The sequence below is a fragment of the Sinohyriopsis cumingii genome, chromosome 18 (genome assembly GCF_028554795.1).
Source record: "Sinohyriopsis cumingii isolate HCF-2022 chromosome 18, ASM2855479v2, whole genome shotgun sequence".
NCBI classification, from domain to species: Eukaryota; Metazoa; Mollusca; class Bivalvia; order Unionida; family Unionidae; genus Sinohyriopsis; species Sinohyriopsis cumingii.
The window spans coordinates 14,338,406-14,357,252 of record NC_142978.1 but is presented as its reverse complement, the minus strand read 5'-3'; the positions used below and the strand labels follow the sequence as shown (position 1 = coordinate 14,357,252).

Here is an 18,847-nt window from a genome sequence, read left to right as displayed (position 1 = left end):
TAAACATTGTAAGGTGCTGATGATGCATTCTACGTACAAGTGAGTCACAAGTCATCCTGGCTGACTTTGAACATTTATTTACATTTTAAAAACTTCCTTGCTCCCTTATTTTTAAAGACAGTAAGCAACAAAAAATGGATAATAAAAACCTGAAAATTTCCACAAATACACACAAAAAAAACATGAGAAAATTCAACTAGCCTTGCAGTAGAAAAATTAAAACTGCACATGCAGACCAATATTGTAAGCAAATCAACCAGAAAAAGCAAATCCACAAACTTAAAAAAATATTTAAAAAACCCATCCATGGAAAAAAAGAAAAGGTTACCAGTCCTATGTGGAAACCTTAATTCAAAATATTACACACATTTTGGCAGATGCTTTGATGTAAACATGGTTTCACAGGATTCTGAAAGGCAATGTGGGATGTTTATCATATGGCAACCTAGTCATGGATAACCACCTAGCAGTAGTAAGGGAAGGTAATGGGAAAGAGTTTCTTCTCTTTGTCAATATGGTGTACAGTTGGGAATGATTACAATTTTGTTCCATGATTACTATATTCAAGAAACAGAAGAATTTATTTCCTCATGAACAGTATATTACATAAATTCGGAAGTTATTATATTGTTCGGAATTTGAAATTTTTCAATTCCCAAAAACCAATTTTATTGATAGTATTGGGTAAAATGCTGTATGATTATACATGTCTAATATGGTTTCTAAGCTTATGTTTTTATAGGGTAACATATGCTATGCCTATACTTGTATAACATGATACTATCTAACCTTACCTTGGTATAGGGTGAGACACTATGCTTATTCTTGTATAAGATTAGACTTTCTAACCTTATTCTGGTATAAGGTAAGATATTCTTTGCTTATTCTGGTATAAAATAAGACACCATGATATTATACACTTATATAACATTATACTGTCTAACCTTATACTGGTATAAAATAAGACACCATGATATTATATACTTATATAACATTATACTGTCTAACCTTATACTGGTATAAAATAAGACACCATGATATTATACACTTATATAACATTATACTGTCTAACCTTATACTGGTATAAAATAAGACACCATGATATTATACACTTATATAACATTATACTATCTAACCTTATACTGGTATAAAATAAGACACCATGCTATTATACTTATATAACATTATACTGTCTAACCTTATTCTGGTATAAGGTAAGACACTATGCTTATTCTGATATACATTAAGAGATCCCAATATTATGCTTGTATAATATTCTAACCTTATTCTGGTATAGGGTAAGACACCATAGTCTTGTATAAGATGAGACTTTCTAACCTTATTCTGGTATAAGGTAAGACACCCTAGTCTTGTATAAGATGAGACTTTCTAACCTTATTCTGGTATAAGGTAAGACACCCTAGTCTTGTATAAGATGAGACTTTCTGGTATAAGGTAAGACACCCTAGTCTTGTATAAGATTAGACTTTCTGACCTTATTCTGGTATAAGGTAAGACACCGTAATCTTGTATAAGATGAGACTTTCTAACCTTATTCTGGTATAAGGTAAGACACCCTAGTCTTGTATAAGATTAGACTTTCTAACCTTATTCTGGTATAAGGTAAGACACCCTAGTCTTGTATAAGATGAGACTTTCTAACCTTATTCTGGTATAAAATAAGACACCATGATATTATATACTTATATAACATTATACTATCTAACCTTATACTGGTATAAAATAAGACACCATGATATTATACACTTATATAACATTATACTGTCTAACCTTATACTGGTATAAAATAAGACACCATGATATTATACACTTATATAACATTATACTGTCTAACCTTATACTGGTATAAAATAAGACACCATGATATTATACACTTATATAACATTATACTGTCTAACCTTATACTGGTATAAAATAAGACACCATGATATTATACACTTATATAACATTATACTGTCTAACCTTATACTGGTATAAAATAAGACACCATGCTATTATACTTATATAACATTATACTGTCTAACCTTATTCTGGTATAAGGTAAGACACTATGCTTATTCTGATATACATTAAGAGATCCCAATATTATGCTTGTATAATATTCTAACCTTATTCTGGTATAAGGTAAGACACCCTAGTCTTGTATAAGATGAGACTTTCTAACCTTATTCTGGTATAAGGTAAGACACCCTAGTCTTGTATAAGATGAGACTTTCTGGTATAAGGTAAGACACCCTAGTCTTGTATAAGATTAGACTTTCTAACCTTATTCTGGTATAAGGTAAGACACCCTAGTCTTGTATAAGATGAGACTTTCTGACCTTATTCTGGTATAAGGTAAGACACTATGCTTATTCTGATATACATTAAGAGATCCCAATATTATGCTTGTATAATATTCTAACCTTATTCTGGTATAAGGTAAGACACCCTAGTCTTGTATAAGATGAGACTTTCTAACCTTATTCTGGTATAAGGTAAGACACCCTAGTCTTGTATAAGATGAGACTTTCTGGTATAAGGTAAGACACCCTAGTCTTGTATAAGATTAGACTTTCTAACCTTATTCTGGTATAAGGTAAGACACCCTAGTCTTGTATAAGATGAGACTTTCTGACCTTATTCTGGTATAAGGTAAGACACCCTAGTCTTGTATAAGATTAGACTTTCTAACCTCATTCTGGTATAAGGTAAGACACCCTAGTCTTGTATAACAACAAAGTGCCAATGTGCTATGTACCATATCATCATACATATCAACAAAGTGCCAATGTTCTATGTACCATATCATCATACATATCAACAAAGTGCCAATGTGCTATGTACCATATCATCATACATATCAACAAAGTGCCAATGTTCTATGTACCATATCATCATACATATCAACAAAGTGCCAATGTTCTATGTACCATATCATTATATATATATATATATATATATATATATATATATATATATATATATATATATATATATATATATATCAACAAAGTGCCATATATATATATATATATATATATCAGACCAAATTGATTTTAGTCGAGAAGTTTTTCTTTCTTAATATCAAAAAAATGTCCCCAGTAAATAAAAACCCTCAACTCCAAATACCAAAACAAATTTTGATTCAAAATTTAAATTTTACACTGAAAAAACCTCATAAAAGCAATATTGGAAATGTATTTTATCTCCAATATTGTTAAGTACTGTAGCAGGCTTATCTATGAGACAAAGACCCTGAAAATGTCACAGATGCATCCCATAGTTAAACCAATACTTGATTAGCAAACTATCACAGATTAGGGAATAATCCTGGTTTATGTCTTGCTCAGATTAACTTGGTATACAGCAGGCTAATCTGAAGTCTTTGCACCCTTAAAAAAGAGTGAGCTTTGTAAGGTGAATTATTCACAGCTAAATGCTTGTGGGTAAGCCATTCAAGAAAGATTAGGTTTATATGCTTATCACATTTACTTGGCATAAACAAATTGTCAGCGTTTTGACTGACAATTAAATATATAAATCAGATATTGAGAGCTTCTATAATGAAATATGTGATTATGTTTTAACTGAAATTCATACTGCAGGTCAACAGTAATGATCTCAAATGCACTAAAATGACATGGGGAAACATAAACTCACTGAAACATTTGATTAATGACATGGGAAACATAAACTCACTGAAACATGTGATTAATGAATGGGGAAATATAAACTCACTGAAACATATGATTAATGACATGGGGAAATATAAACTCACTGAAACATATGATTAATGACATGGGAAACATAAACTCACTGAAACATATGATTAATGACATGGGGAAACATAAACTCACTGAAACATATGATTAATGACATGGGGAAACATAAACTCACTGAAACATATGATTAATGACATGGGGAAACATAAACTCACTGAAACATATGATTAATGACATGGGGAAACATAAACTCACTGAAACATATGATTAATGACATGGGGAAACATAAACTCACTGAAACATATGATTAATGACATGGGGAAATATAAACTCACTGAAACATATGATTAATGACATGGGGAAACATAAACTCACTGAAACATATGATTAATGACATGGGGAAACATAAACTCACTGAAACATGATTAATGACATGGGGAAACATAAACTCACTGAAACATATGATTAATGACATGGGGAAACATAAACTCACTGAAACATATGATTAATGACATGGGGAAACATAAACTCACTGAAACATATGATTAATGACATGGGGAAACATAAACTCACTGAAACATAAGATTATAACTATGACTTTTCATGACTGCAGAGCAAAATAGGAAGTCATATGTTTAAATATAATAGCAAATCCCTCCAGCCCTACAACTTAAATGAATCTGTTCCAGTCTATGGTCAGCAACTGTACAGTTACACATGTAATTTAATAATTATAATGACATGTGGCTTGTGTATATGGCAAGAACGAGGCTGGAGGGGGTAGCATGTGGCAATATACTTGATTTAACAGGTGTGCATGAACTGACTGAGCTGTACTTGGTGGTCTATTGCTTGTCTTAAATAGGAAGGTAAATGAACCAATTTATAAGTTTGGGTGAAAAACATTTTTGTACTATTGCGTTGTTTGGTGCCTGGAGGTGTATGACACATGATGGAGCAAACACCTGTTGGCTATTGCTTACCCAACATTTAGCAATGTCAGTACACTGGATGTATTGAAGACAAACATAAAACTTAGCAATGTCTGTACACAAGATGCATTGAAGACAAACATAAAACTTAGCAATGTCTGTACACAAGATGCATTGAAGACAAACACAAAATTTAGCAATTCAGTACACAGGATATATTGAAGACAAACACAAAATTTAGAAATGTCTGAACACAGGATGCATTGACGACAAACACAAAATTTAGCAATGACTGTACACAGGATGCATTAAAGACAAACACAACATTTAGCAATGTCTGTACACAGTATGCACTGATGACAAAAAAAAACAAAATCTAGCAATGTCAGTACACAGGATGCACTGACGACAAATGCAAAATTTAGCAATGTCTGTAAACAGGATGCACTGACGACAAACATAAAATTTAGCAATGTCTGTACACAGGATGCACTGACGACAAACACAAAATTTAGCAATGTTGGTACACAGGATGCACTGACAACAAACACAAAAAAAGGATGTGATGGCTTTAATGCTTATAATTAAACTGGAAATTCTGGCTGATGTTTGACAGCATAGAAGGCACTGATGGAATCACTCCAGTGTGCCAGAGTATACCTTAATTTGGTTTGTTAATGGAAGTACAAAGCCATCGTTACAGAGTAATAATGACTAATGCCTGAGGCAGTCTGACACCTAATATGCCAAGATTTACCACCACCATTTTATTCTGCAGTCAGTCAAAATACTGTTATCGTCAGATGTGTCAGATATATTTCCAGATACTGAGTATGTCTATCTATGGATTTCCAGATACTGAGTATGTCTATCTATGAATTTCCACATATCTATCAATTTCCAGATAATGAGTATGTCTATCAATTTCCAGATACTAAGTATGTCTATCTATCGATTTCCAGATACTAAGTATGTCTATCTATCAATTTCCAGATACTAAGTATGTCTATCTATCGATTTCCAGATAATGAGTATGTCTATCAATTTATAGATACTAAGTATGTCTATCTATCGATTTCCAGATACTAAGTATGTCTATCTATGAATTTCCAGATACTAAGTATGTCTATCTATCGATTTCCAGATACTAAGTATGTCTATCTATCGATTTCCAGATACTAAGTATGTCTATCTATCGATTTCCAGATACTGAGCATGTCTATCTATCGATTTCAGATACTTAGTATGTCTATCTATGAATTTCCAGATCATGAGTATATCTACGGATTTCCAGATACTGAGTATGTCTATCTATGGATTTCCAGATACTGAGAATGTCGATCTATCAATTTCCAGATAATGAGTATGTCTATCGATTTCCAGATACTACGTATGTCTGTCTATTGATTTCCAGATAATGAGTATGTCCATCTATCGATTTCCAGACAATGAGTATGTCTATTTATGAATTTCCAGATAATGAGTCTATCTATGGATTTCCAGATACTGAGTATGTCTATCTATCGATTTCCAGATACTGAGTATGTCTATCTATCGATTTCCAGATACTAAGTATGTCTATCTATCAACTTCCAGATAGTGAGTATGTCTATTTATGAATTTCCAGATAATGAGTCTATCTATGGATTTCCAGATACTGAGTATGTCTATCTATCGATTTCCAGATATTGAGAATGTCGATCTATCAATTTCCAGATAATGAGTATGTCTATATATCGATTTCCAGATACTGAGTATGTCTATTTCCAGATACTGAGAAGGTCTATCTATCGATTTCCAGATACTGAGTATGTCTATCTATCGATTTCCAGATACTGAGTATGTCTATCTATCGATTTCCAGATACTGAGTATGTCTATTTCCAGATACCGAGAATGTCTATCAATTTCCAGATAATGAGTATGTCTATCTATCAATTTCCAGATACAAAGTATGTCTCTCTATCGATTTCCTGACACTGAGAATGTCTATCTATCAATTTCCAGATAATGAGTATGTCTATCTATCGATTTCCTGATACAAAGTATGTCTATCTATCGATTTCCTGATACTGAGTATGTCTATCTATCAATTTCCAGATACAAAGTATGTCTATCTATCGAATTCCTGACACTGAGTGTGTCTATCTATCGATTTCCAGATACTGAGTATGTCTATCTATCGATCTTGATAACTAGATAGTTGGATTTTTGGGGCAACTGTAATGAACTTACTGCTCATAGATAACTGTTAAATTTTCAAAACTTTTTTACCCGAATAGTCTTAAATAAGAAGTTTTTCTACCCTGAATAGTTTTAAAGAAGTTTTTCTACCCTGAATAGTCTTAAATAAGAAGTTTTTCTACCCTGAATAGTCTTAAAGAAGTTTTTCTACCCTGAATAGTCTTAAATAAGAAGTTTTTCTACCCTGAATAGTCTTAAATAAGAAGTTTTTCTACCCTGAATAGTCTTAAATAAGAAGTTTTTCTACCCTGAATAGTCTTAAATAAGAATTTTTTCTACCCTAAATAGTCTTAAATAAGAAGTTTTCTACCCTGAATATCTTAAATAAGACGTTTTTCTACCCTGAATAGTCTTAAATAAGAAGTTTTTCTAAACTTTACTTAAATCGCTTCCCATCTTTGTATAGAATACTGATTCTAACAAGTAAGCTTTGAAGCCAAACCTGTTTTGAATCCCAGATAAAGCTGGTCTTTCTGTACCCCAGGAATTCTGCACGTGCAGAAAGCCTTTCTGAACTGGTTCATACATAGGGCATGTCCCTTACTGTCCCTGTCTTTTCGTAGCTTCTCTCTAAAAACATAAAAAAGAGTTCTGAATTCCTTCTCTGAACAATAAAACAAACCATCTTACTTCAAAGAAAAAAAACAATAGGTTTCTCTTAACATTAATTTTAAAAAATAAGACGTATAATACAGAGACAACTTTTCACTCAAAATAAATATGGCCTCAATGTCTATAAAAAAATGAATTAACAACATTTTCAGTGGACAATGGTGTGAAAAAGATTTTATTTCTATCTAATAAATTAAACTGGAATAGTAAAGAGGAACTAAAGGTGACAGGAGTTGTCACAGAGAGAGATCCAGATCCAAACCTGTCTGACAATTAAATATATAAATCAGACATTGAGAGTTTCCACGATGTTAAAGATGTTAAAGATGACAAGAATAATCAGAGAGAGAGGGAGAGACATCCAAGCTTGCCTGTGTACCACAATGTTTACGATGGCAAGATTAATCAGAGAGACATCCAAGCCTGCCTGTGTACCAGAGTGTTTAAGATGACACGTGTAGTCAAAGAGATAGATCCAAGCTTGCCTGTGTACCACAGTGTTTAAGATGACAAGATTAATCAGAGAGACATTCATGTTTGCCTTTGTACCAGGGTGTTTAAGATGACAAGGGCAGTCAAACAGACAGACATCCAAGCTTTCCTGTGTACTAGAGTGTTTAAAGTGACAAGAGTAGTCAGAGAGACACCCAAGCTTTCCTGTGTACCACAATGTTTAAGATGTCAAGAGTAGTGAGAGAGAGACACCCAAGCTTGCCTATATACCATGAAGTTTAAGATGACAAGAGTAATCAGAGAAACATCCAAGTTTGCCTTTGTACCAGTGTTTAAGATGACAATGTCCAAAGAGAGAGACATCCAAGCCTGCCTGTGTACCACGTGTTTAAGGTGACAAGAGTAGTCACAGTGAGACACCCAAGCTTGCCTGTATATCACAATGTTTAAGATGACATAAGTAGTCTGAGAGAGACAATCAAATTTGCCTGTGTACCACAGTGTTTAGGATAACAAGAGTAGTGAGAGAGAGACATCCAAGCTTGCCTGTGTACCACAAAGTTTAAGATGACAGAAGCAGTCAGAGAGAGACATCCAAGTTTGCCTTTGTACCACAGTGTTTATGACAAGAGTAGTCAAAGAGAGAGACGTATAAGCCTGCCTGTGTACCACAGTGTTTAAGATGACAAGAGAAGTCAGAGAGACATCCAAGCATGTTTGTGTACCCGAGTGTTTCAGATGTCAATAGTCAAAGAGAGAGTCATCCAAGCCTGCCTGTGTACCAGAGTGGTTAAGGTGACAAGAGTAGTCAGAGAGAGACACCCAAGCTTGCCTGTAATCACAATGTTTAAGATGACAAGAGTAATCAAAGAGATAGACATCCAAGCCTGCCTTTGTACCACAGTGTTTAAGATGACAATGTCCAAAGAGAGAGACATCCAAGCCTGCCTGTGTACCAGACTGTTTAAGGTGACAAGAGTAGTCACAGAGAGACACCCAAGCTTGCCTGTATACCACAATATTTAAGATGACAAGAGTAGTCAGCGAGAGACACCCAAGCTTGCCTGTGTACCACAATGTTTAAGATGACATGAGCAGTCAGAGAGAGACATCTAAGCTTGCCTGTGTACCACAGTGTTTAAGATGACAAGATTTATCAGAGACATGCAAGTTTATCTGTATACCACATTGTTTAAGATGACAAGAGTAGTCACAGAGTGAGACATCTAAGACTGCAAATGTACTACAGTGTTTAAAGTGACAAGAGTAGTCAGAAAGACATCCAAGCTTGGCTGTGTACCAGAGAGTTTATGACTAGTCAGAGAGAGATATCCAAATTTGCCCTTGTAACACAGTATTTTGCAGATAATGCAACTATTGTCTCCATGCTTTTCAATGCAAAGTAGGGATAATGTAATACTGCACAGTTGTAAAATTCAGCCACTTTCATCAATTTGACTTATTGACCATTTCCACTGGTCTATGGAGTTTTAAAATTGCTAGGAAAAAGAAAACTTTAAAATGCCTGATGCTGGATTCATATATAAAACAATGTCAGTGGGACATTCCCCCTCCCCTCATCTCTGTCCAATTTGCAGGTTTCAAATGATTCATGGAACATTCAGGCCAAGTCAAATGAGAAAAATGCCTACAGCACTGGCATCAACTTCTAATAAAGACTATTTTGTGTAACTAAAGAAGGTCATTATGACCTACATATGCTTGCAGGCAGAAATAGGAACAACCTGACCAAGCTCCATCTAAATACCATGGATAAAACTGGAATTAATGTCAAGAAAGCATAAATTTATCACTGTCATACATGATTTTGAAAATAATAAAATCAGCATAAGTATGTCACAGTGACCTACTTTGCCTCTGGTGTTGGTTCCAATTATTTTACATTAAAGACCAAAACCAAATATATAAATTACAAAATTCTCCATCACTCATAAATTATTGGATACACTTACGTCCTGACAAGTTTAAAAAATTTCAAATAATAGTGCATTTGTAAGGCAGTCCTCTCTATCTGCGTTCCATCTTTAGGAGGCATGCAGTGATACATATATGGTCCAGGACCGCCAAAATTGACCAGTGGTGCAATTGGTGGTCGGAATTCAAGGTATGCTACATCTTCCCACCATTTCTCAAGCTGAAAAACATGGAAAATGACTTTAAATCTTTTAGAAGATTTATACAGTAGGAAAGTAATATCTACAAGTATTACTGACTGTAACAAGTTAGGTATCAATGAAATTCAAGGGCTTTTAAAAGGCTGTCAATGCAAATTAAAGGAATTCAAGGGCTTTTAAAAGGCTGTCAATGCAAATTAAAGGAATTCAAGGGCTTTTAAAAGGCTATCAATGCAAATTAAATGACTTCAAGGGCTTTTAAAAGGCTGTCAATGCAAATTAAAGGTCTTCAAGGGCTTTATCCACTTCTAATTATCAAGTGTTTTCATGACTAGGTTATTTCAAGACCTGTGTAAATCATGGCTATTTAACTTACCCAATTTCTGACATATTTGGCTTTTTCTAGCAGCTTAAAGTGCAGGTCTTTCCCAATCCCTGAGGCAAACTGTTGCACAATGAATTGGGTCTGGCGGAACTCATCATCTGTCAAATGTGGTTTCACTGGAGAAAAATATATTTATATAAGAAGTAGTCATGATGAGTACTACCTCTGTGAAGCTATTCCAAAATATCAGTATAAAAAAACCTACTGTTAGCACATATTAGTACTGCAGTTTGCCACACAAGTCTTCATATGAGAACATGAATTAAAAACTATGACAATAAACAAAAGTGTATATATATATATATATATATATATATTTATATTTATTCACACACTGACTAATAATGTACTTCGTACTGACCCACCCCCAAATTTACTAATTCTGATACTATCAAACAAGCACTCATTTGGCTAAAAGATATATGCATTCATAACATTTAAAGTGAAGCCATTCACATATCCTACTTTTTGCAACATCTAAAGCTCCAAAGCAATGGGTTAGTTTTGGTGAGTGTGAACCAAAATTCTTTACATCTGGTCATTATAATAACATTCTAAGTCGAGATAGAATATAACCATATTATAGCACCTACAGTACATATGGTCATTTTCATAACATTCTGACAGTTCAAGTCAAGATAGAATATAACCATATTATAGCACCTACAGTACAGCTGGTCATTTTTACAACATTCTGACAGCTTAAGACAAGATAAAATATAGCCATATTATAGCACCTACGGTACATCTGGTCATTTTTACAACATTCTGACAGCTTAAGACAAGATAAGATATAGCCATATTATAGCACCTAAGGTACATGCTTCATGGCTTTTGGATAATCCACAATTCCACGGTAGAAATGAATCTCTATACAATGCTGACCATTGCAGACTGGATATAGTCATTGTTGTACATATCCGTGTTATGGTAGATAGTGGATGGATCAAATTTTTGGCCCCAATTGTAATGTCACAGCAATGCAATTATGTACATCCGCTGCATTACATGGAACTTAACTGTCAGAGCTACAATAGTAGACAGTGCAAAATGCTCATTTTAAGCAGTATACAATGCCATTAAATATTCAAAGACTTGCCCACTACAAAGCATACATGTAATTTGATAGATAAAAGATGAATTTCTGAGCAAAATTCCAGGGGAATATTTAGGTGCTTCACCAAGTGCAAAATGTTTAATGATACAGTGGTGATTCTAAAAACCATGGCTAAGAGAGAGAGAGAGAGAGAGAGACAGAGAGAGAGAGAGAGAGAGACAGAGAGAGAGAGAGAGAGAGAGAGAGACAGAGAGAGAGAGAGAGAGAGACAGAGAGAGAGACAGAGACAGAGAGAGACAGAGAGAGAGAGAGAGAGAGACAGAGAGAGACAGAGAGAGAGAGACAGAGAGAGAGAGAGACAGAGACAGAGACAGAGACAGAGAGAGAGAGAGAGAGAGACAGAGAGAGAGAGAGACAGAGACAGAGACAGAGACAGAGAGACAGAGAGAGAGAGAGACAGAGAGAGAGACAGAGAGAGAGAGAGAGAGAGAGAGAGAGAGAGCAATAAGTAATATGATTGCCATGACAATTCATCCGGAATGAAATAATCCAGAAAATCTGGTCCTAGACGTATCAGAGAATATAAGTTGTTTTCACCAGGTGGGAAGGAGAAACTGTAGAAAGTCATATGGGGAATCAGTCCTAACTAACCAGATAGGGAGTGGCATTCAAGGTTCCCAATACAGATAGGTAGAGCAAGGAGACAATGTATTGCTCTTAGCACCTCTAGAAAAGCAAGGATTTGATCTGTGCGATCCCGTGGGGCCAAGAATAAGTTCTGGTTAGTAGGGAAGTTCATTCCCATATAAACAAAGTCCTGAGATAAATTGAGTTCTAACCTGTCACGGTTGCAAAAAAGATCCAAACAAGTTACTGTCATCCAACAACAGAATAGGAACTGAACATAAAGCCAGTCATCAAAATACTGGAGAATCAGGATTTTCAGTAAATGGAGTTAAGACACTACTTCTCCGATTATTCGGGTGAAGATCCAGGGTTCTGAATCAATTCAGACTGGCATCACCTAGAATTGAAAAACTTCGTAAAAGTCTTTGGAGACTGGCCAATCTGACAAACACATTGCATTCTGGATTGCAGAAGTGGTCTCCATCTTGAAATGTTCCTCAAAAAGAAACACGTTTAATGGGGAGACATTATGATACTCTCCAGTGCAACATCATGACAGATATGCAGAAAGTCCACTGATAAAGCTATTGCTACAGACACTGATAAAGCTACTGCTACAGACACTGATAAAGCTATTGCTACAGACACTGATAAAGCTATTGCTACAGACACTGATAAAGCTATTGCTACAGACACTGATAAAGCTATTGCTACAGAAAGTGCATGATGGGATGTCTTGACCACAGCTTCCAGTATGTGGTAATGCAGCTGGATTCAGTGTGGTGTCCTTCATCATGCTATATGATGCAGCTGAGAAGAGGTAACCAAGAGAAGCTATGTTGACCAAAAAGTGGTCTTTCTGTTCAATAACTTCAATTGTTTTAATTGGAAGGTGTGCTAAGGTTCCAGTTCCAAAGACCCACTTGGGACACACCTGCATCCTTAAGGGGAGACTTAATGGGCTACTGTAGGGAAATCCCAAGCATCTGAAAACTGTCATCCTCAATTAATCAAAGTTGTTTTGTAATTCAAAAAATGAAGATACTGAAGAACATTTTCCAGTACTTTGTGTATTTTTTGTACTTTAAGTGACTTTCCAGTCTTTCAAGTCAACTGACTTTCCCTTTTTCTCACTGCTGACCCTGGCACCTTTTACAAAATGGTCTTTAGTGCCATTAAATCTGTTTATGGCCCTCCCAAATCAGGATCCACCCCTTTACTCTCAGACGATGGCATCTCAACCATCAAAGACACAGAAGGAATAAAAGCAACATGGAAGGAACACTTCAGCAAGCTCCTCAATCACCCATCCATTGTCGACAGAGAAACACTACAACAAATCCACCAGAGACCAGTCTGCAAAGAACTGGACTTGCCCCCATCTGACGAAGTGTGTAAGGCCATCAAAAAAATGAACTGTCACAGAGCATCAGGTATAGATGGAATCACTGCAGAGGTATTCAAGGTTCTTGGTACAGAAGCATTTGTACCTTTCCATGACATCCTCACCAGTATCTGGGACAAGGAGGAGATGCCTGCAGATTCAAGAGATGCCACCATCATCTCACTATACAAGAATAAAGGTGCTAGAGCTGACTGCAACATCTTTAGAGGAATTTCTCTGCTCTCCATTACAGGGAAGATTCTTGCCCACACCATCCTGAACAGACCTGTCACAACCATCTCAGAGGAACTGATACCTGAATCACAGTGTGGATTCTGTCCAGGCTGCAGCACAGTCTACAAGATCTGAGAGGCAAATAATGGAGAAATGCATGGAACAGCACACTGATCTCTTTACAGTGTAAATAGAGAAGCCCTGTGGTTCATCCTTAAAAAACTTGTCTGCTCCAGAAAGTTCACCACCAAAATCCAGTTGTTTCATGACATGACAGGAGAGGTCTTATCAATAGGGGTTACTCTGACCACTCTGACATCTTGACAGAAGAGAAGCAGGGCTGTGTACTCATACCTGTGCTGTTCAACCTCTTCTTCACTCAAGTCATACTCCATACAGTGAAAGACCTAGATATTGGAGTCTACATCAAGAATAGCCTTGATGGATCCCTGTTTGACTTGCATTGGCTCTCTGCAAGAACAAAAACAATGGACAGACTACTTCTTGAAGCTCTGTTTGCAGATGACTGTGTACTTATGGCCACCTACAGACCCTTGTGAATAATTTTTTTTAGTCATCCAGGCTGTTTGTTCTCACTATAAACCTGGATAAAACAGGTACTCCTTCAACCAGCTCTTTATACAAACCAACCATTAAGATTGAGGGGAGACAGCTGAAGAACCTGGAGGGCTTTACATAGCTAGAAGGACCGCTCTGGTGGCCTAGTGGTAAGAGTGTCCGCTTCGGGAGGACATGGGTTCAAACCTTGGCTGAGTCATACCAGACTTATAAAAATAGTACTAACAACTGCTTCACTAGGCACTCAGCATTAAGAGATTAGGGTTAGGACTGGTCGGCCTGGTGTCAGGATAATGTGATTAGGTGGGACATGATGCTATATATCTGCAGCATGATGCCCCTATGATAGATATCAGTATAAACTGACACACTGCAGAATCATAGCAATATGACTGAAAAATTTTAAAAAATCAAAATCACACACACATACCTAGGAAGCACAATGTCTTCAGATGAGTCGCTGGATAAAGAAATTACAGCCTGGATCCAGAAAGCAAGCCAAGCACTTGGAAGACTGTGACAGTGTCCTGCAGCAAAATGACATTTGGATGCCCACCAAGATCAAGGTCTATGAAGCTGTCATACTCCCATCCCTGCTCTATGTCTGTGAAACCTGGACTGTCATTCTTGCACATCCAATGGCAAGACAGGGTGTCCAACTTATTAGTCCTCAAAAGGGCCTTTGTTCCTAGCACTGAGGCACTGCTGATGAAAGCCCAGCTCAGATGGTGGAAATGAGGGTGCCCCAGGAAAAGGTACAAAGTCAACCTCAAGTGTAACTTGAAATGGTGTGGAATCCTACCCAGCAAGATGGAAGCTGTGGCAAAGGACTGGTCTACACGATGCATGCTCATCACAAAGGCTGCTGAAGTAGTGGAGGTGACCACTGCCAACAACTCATAGCCATGAGAGATAAACGGCACATCACAGCATTCCAGACCACCACATCTACAGACTTCCCATTCCCAACCTGTAACATCATGTGTGCTTCCAACTTTGGACTCAGGAGCCGCATGTGTAGTCACTGGGCAGCACGACCGAAGATGAAATGTACTTGACTAATAAGGCAGGACTGCAGAGAATAATCAAAATATTTTAAACATGTTATTTATTTTATGATACACATGTTTTGCTCTGCATATGCCAAGCTAGCTGAATGATAAATGCTATGAAAAATGTTGCCACTAAAGTCTGAACATGAAAAGGGATTTATGGTATCTGGGAATCTCACAACTATGTGTCTTATATGTCAACTCAAAGGGTGAATACAATAAAATATGTGATGGAGTTCCACTAGTTTGAATGGATATCCACCAGTCTTAGTGGACATCCAACTAGTGTGGTGTACACTTAACCCCGTGGTACTGAGTGGACATTCTGAAATCCACAATTACAAGAATACACAAGCATGACTGGTACAAACACCAAGCATAACAAGGATGAGGAACTTTAATATCTGGCATTCCTACTCTAGTTCTTGAGATGGACAATACCTCGAGGAGTAAGCGCTTTTGAAGATGTAGAGCTATTATCTAAAAGCTCACCAGAATCAATGTATCTCTCCAGTGTATGCTCAAGAGACGGTATAGGAAGTGATGGTAGGTCATTTTCATGGTCAAATGTCTTCTCTTTGTCATCCGCAAATAATACATCTGGGTCCATATCTATTAAATCTGCAAACAGAATCTCAAATGTAATGTTGAGCATTTTTAAAGTTAATAACATACGATAACAGCCTGCCTAACTGCCTATATGAAGCATAAAGAATCACTGAAAACCTACATAAAAAAAAACAACTTTCATTTTTAAAAAAAAACAAAATCACCAATGGAACAAAGCTTTGTAAAAATGGAAGGCCGAATTTATCAAAAATGTTATATTGTTTACGTTTTCCTGTTTTCTTTATTGTCGAAAGCGGCTTCTACTGAAACATAATATTAACTCATGATAAAATAATTTCAAAATCTCAACTAGCTGCGTAATAGCAGGTAACTCGCTTGAAACAAAGGGTGAAAGACCGCAGGCTCCAAAATTGGGGAGTACCAAGGAAAATCCTACATAGCGACGATATTTCCGTGGCAAGACATCAACCACAAAACATACATATCAGGGTCGATGTCTTGCATTGTACGATTACCGTATGCACACAAAGGTCAGTAGAAATAAATGTATTTATTAGCAGAACGATAATGCGCCTCATCAACAGCAATGATGTACCGGTACAAATCGTGCCGTAGACAGTTGTTCTCCCATCATGTCAGAAAAAAGGGGAGGGGTAACTTGTTGCTCTAGCGTAATCGATGCCTATGCAAGTATGGTTATGCAACTTGACCGAGTACTTACATAGACAAATTGCAGGCATTCATTTAAATCATTAATTAACAGATATAGTAACGCATAGCAAGGCTTAACAAAGTACATATTCTTTAATAGGTTGAGAAGAAGAATGGAGGGGTTGGAAAACGATACCTTACCTTTGGCAAAAGCGATCTTAAAAAACTACTTGATGCACTTGATATTGGTCTTAATTTGAATTATTTTACAGTTCAACTTAATAAATAAATATCATCCACATATTAGCCTTAAAAAAAAAACTATGGGAACTGAAAACATATCGTTGCAATACTATCATCGCTGATCAAAGTCCATACCAACCAGCAGGGGAAGTAACTCACAAAGAGCATACTATAATAGCAATGGAGAAGACAGCAAAAATTCCGGACCAGCATAATGTAGGCTTTGCATAGTTCTTACTGTCATTTTCATGAATAAAATGCGTTCATGTGTTGCTGTTTCTCCTCATTCTTGTCTTTTATTATTACTCTTTTCTGAGTACGTTGTCGCTTCCTTTCCGCGAGTTGTTGCAGTCATGAGAAGGAGTAATATACAAGTAAAATAATTCCATCCTTCTCTAATTTTCTTGCCCCAGTTTGCATGCCTTTAATTTTGGATTTGCAAGTTGTAAAAAGTATGTATGTTTTCTTGTCTTCGTACCATTTCACGTGTGTCGTTTTCTATGTATTCTATATATGTATGTCTAATGGCTTATAAGTTTGAAGAATATTTTCTGTAGAATAATTTCACAGTGCATTCTGTCGTGGACAGCTTGACACGTATACATTCAGTTTGACTTATGGGTTAGACCTGCCATAAATTATTTTCTGCAAAGTATGGGATCTGTTTGTTTGGGTCATGAACTGAATTTTAATTAGGGCTCACTCGATTAACGATTAGAGATAGATATAGTGCAATCTTAATACAAAGTCAGTTGCGGTAAATGACAAGAGTTTGAGACGAATCGGTTAACATTTTAGGAAGTTGTGGCTATTTGAAACGTGCGTCGTAAAATGATATATTCCATAATAGTTATTAGTAAAGGCGGTATAGAGAGGATTTTTCTGACTTCGATGGAAGTGATAACAAATTTGAGAGGTTAAAGTACCAATCCTGTTTGGCTAAGCTGAACGAGGGAGGGGGTGTTTTCCCGGGCGTAATTCGGGCTTCTAAAGCTATCCCCTCGCGATATTAGGCAGTCCACGTTTCTGCCGATGGGGGGAGTCTGAGGGACTCCGGGAAAAATTAATAAATAATTTCTGTTTTTAAACAAATTGTGAGATCCGTATCCAGAGAAGAGACAGAAGTAGTAAGGTGGGATACCGTAGCCTCAATGGGAATTAACATTACAGACACCCCTGGGAACGTATAGCAAATTTAACATGGAGAAAAATCGTGGGAACGTATAGCTTCAAGGGAAATTAACATGGAGAAAAATCGTGGGACGATATAGCCTCAAGGGAAATTAACATGGAGAAAAATCGTGGGACGATATAGCCTCAAGGGAAATTAACATGGAGAAAAATCGTGGGACGATATAGCCTCAAGAGGAATTGAACATGGGAATAGGGGACTGTATAGCGTCAAAAGGAATTTAAACAGGGTGGGACTGTATAGCGTCAAGGGAAATTGAACATGGGATTTTTTTTAATTTTTTTTTAAATTTTTAAAAAAGGGGTAGGCAATCGAAAGTCATTCTCTTTTCGAGAAATGTGGGTGGCCCTGAAAAGGGCCTTTGGTTTTCTTCTGCTTCTAATTTCTTCTTTTTCTCCACCAACTTCTTATTTTCTCTCCTACACTCTTTCTCTTCTTTTCTTTCTTTTTTTTCTCCTCCTCTTCTTTCTTCTTCTCCTCCTCTTCTTTCTTCCTGTTCTCATTTTCTTCTTCTTTTTCAATTTTTTCATTCCATTCTCTTATCCTTATCCTTTCCTCTTCATCCTCCTTCTCCTCCTTTATTTCTTTCATCACACCACTTATCATGTCCTTTGCTTTTCTTAAGTTATTGATCTCCATCTTTACTCGATGGGGACTATAGGAATAGTGGTCTTCATTTAGTCTCACTAGCATTTGTTCCATCATGCCCAAATTGTCTAGGACGTCTTGCAATGTTTGCATTTTATCCAGGTGGCTTGAAGCCATCTTCTCTG

General features: G+C 36.4%; 1 protein-coding gene across 1 annotated transcript in view; it reads right to left on the bottom strand.

The window, feature by feature from the left end:
* The window catches only part of LOC149776128 (peroxisomal carnitine O-octanoyltransferase-like), an 81,635-nt gene extending 64,613 nt beyond the window's left edge, over window positions 1-17,022 (bottom strand). The window contains exons 1-5 of the mRNA XM_089942394.1: window positions 16,841-17,022; window positions 15,911-16,039; window positions 10,477-10,601; window positions 9,939-10,120; window positions 7,343-7,470 (exon numbers count right to left, since the gene is read on the bottom strand). Of these exons, the coding sequence (XP_089798520.1) occupies window positions 7,343-7,470; window positions 9,939-10,120; window positions 10,477-10,601; window positions 15,911-16,028 (553 nt within the window). The 5' untranslated portion in view covers window positions 16,029-16,039; window positions 16,841-17,022. The remainder of the gene's footprint in view (window positions 1-7,342; window positions 7,471-9,938; window positions 10,121-10,476; window positions 10,602-15,910; window positions 16,040-16,840) is intronic.
* Between the last annotated feature and the right edge of the window lie 1,825 nt (window positions 17,023-18,847).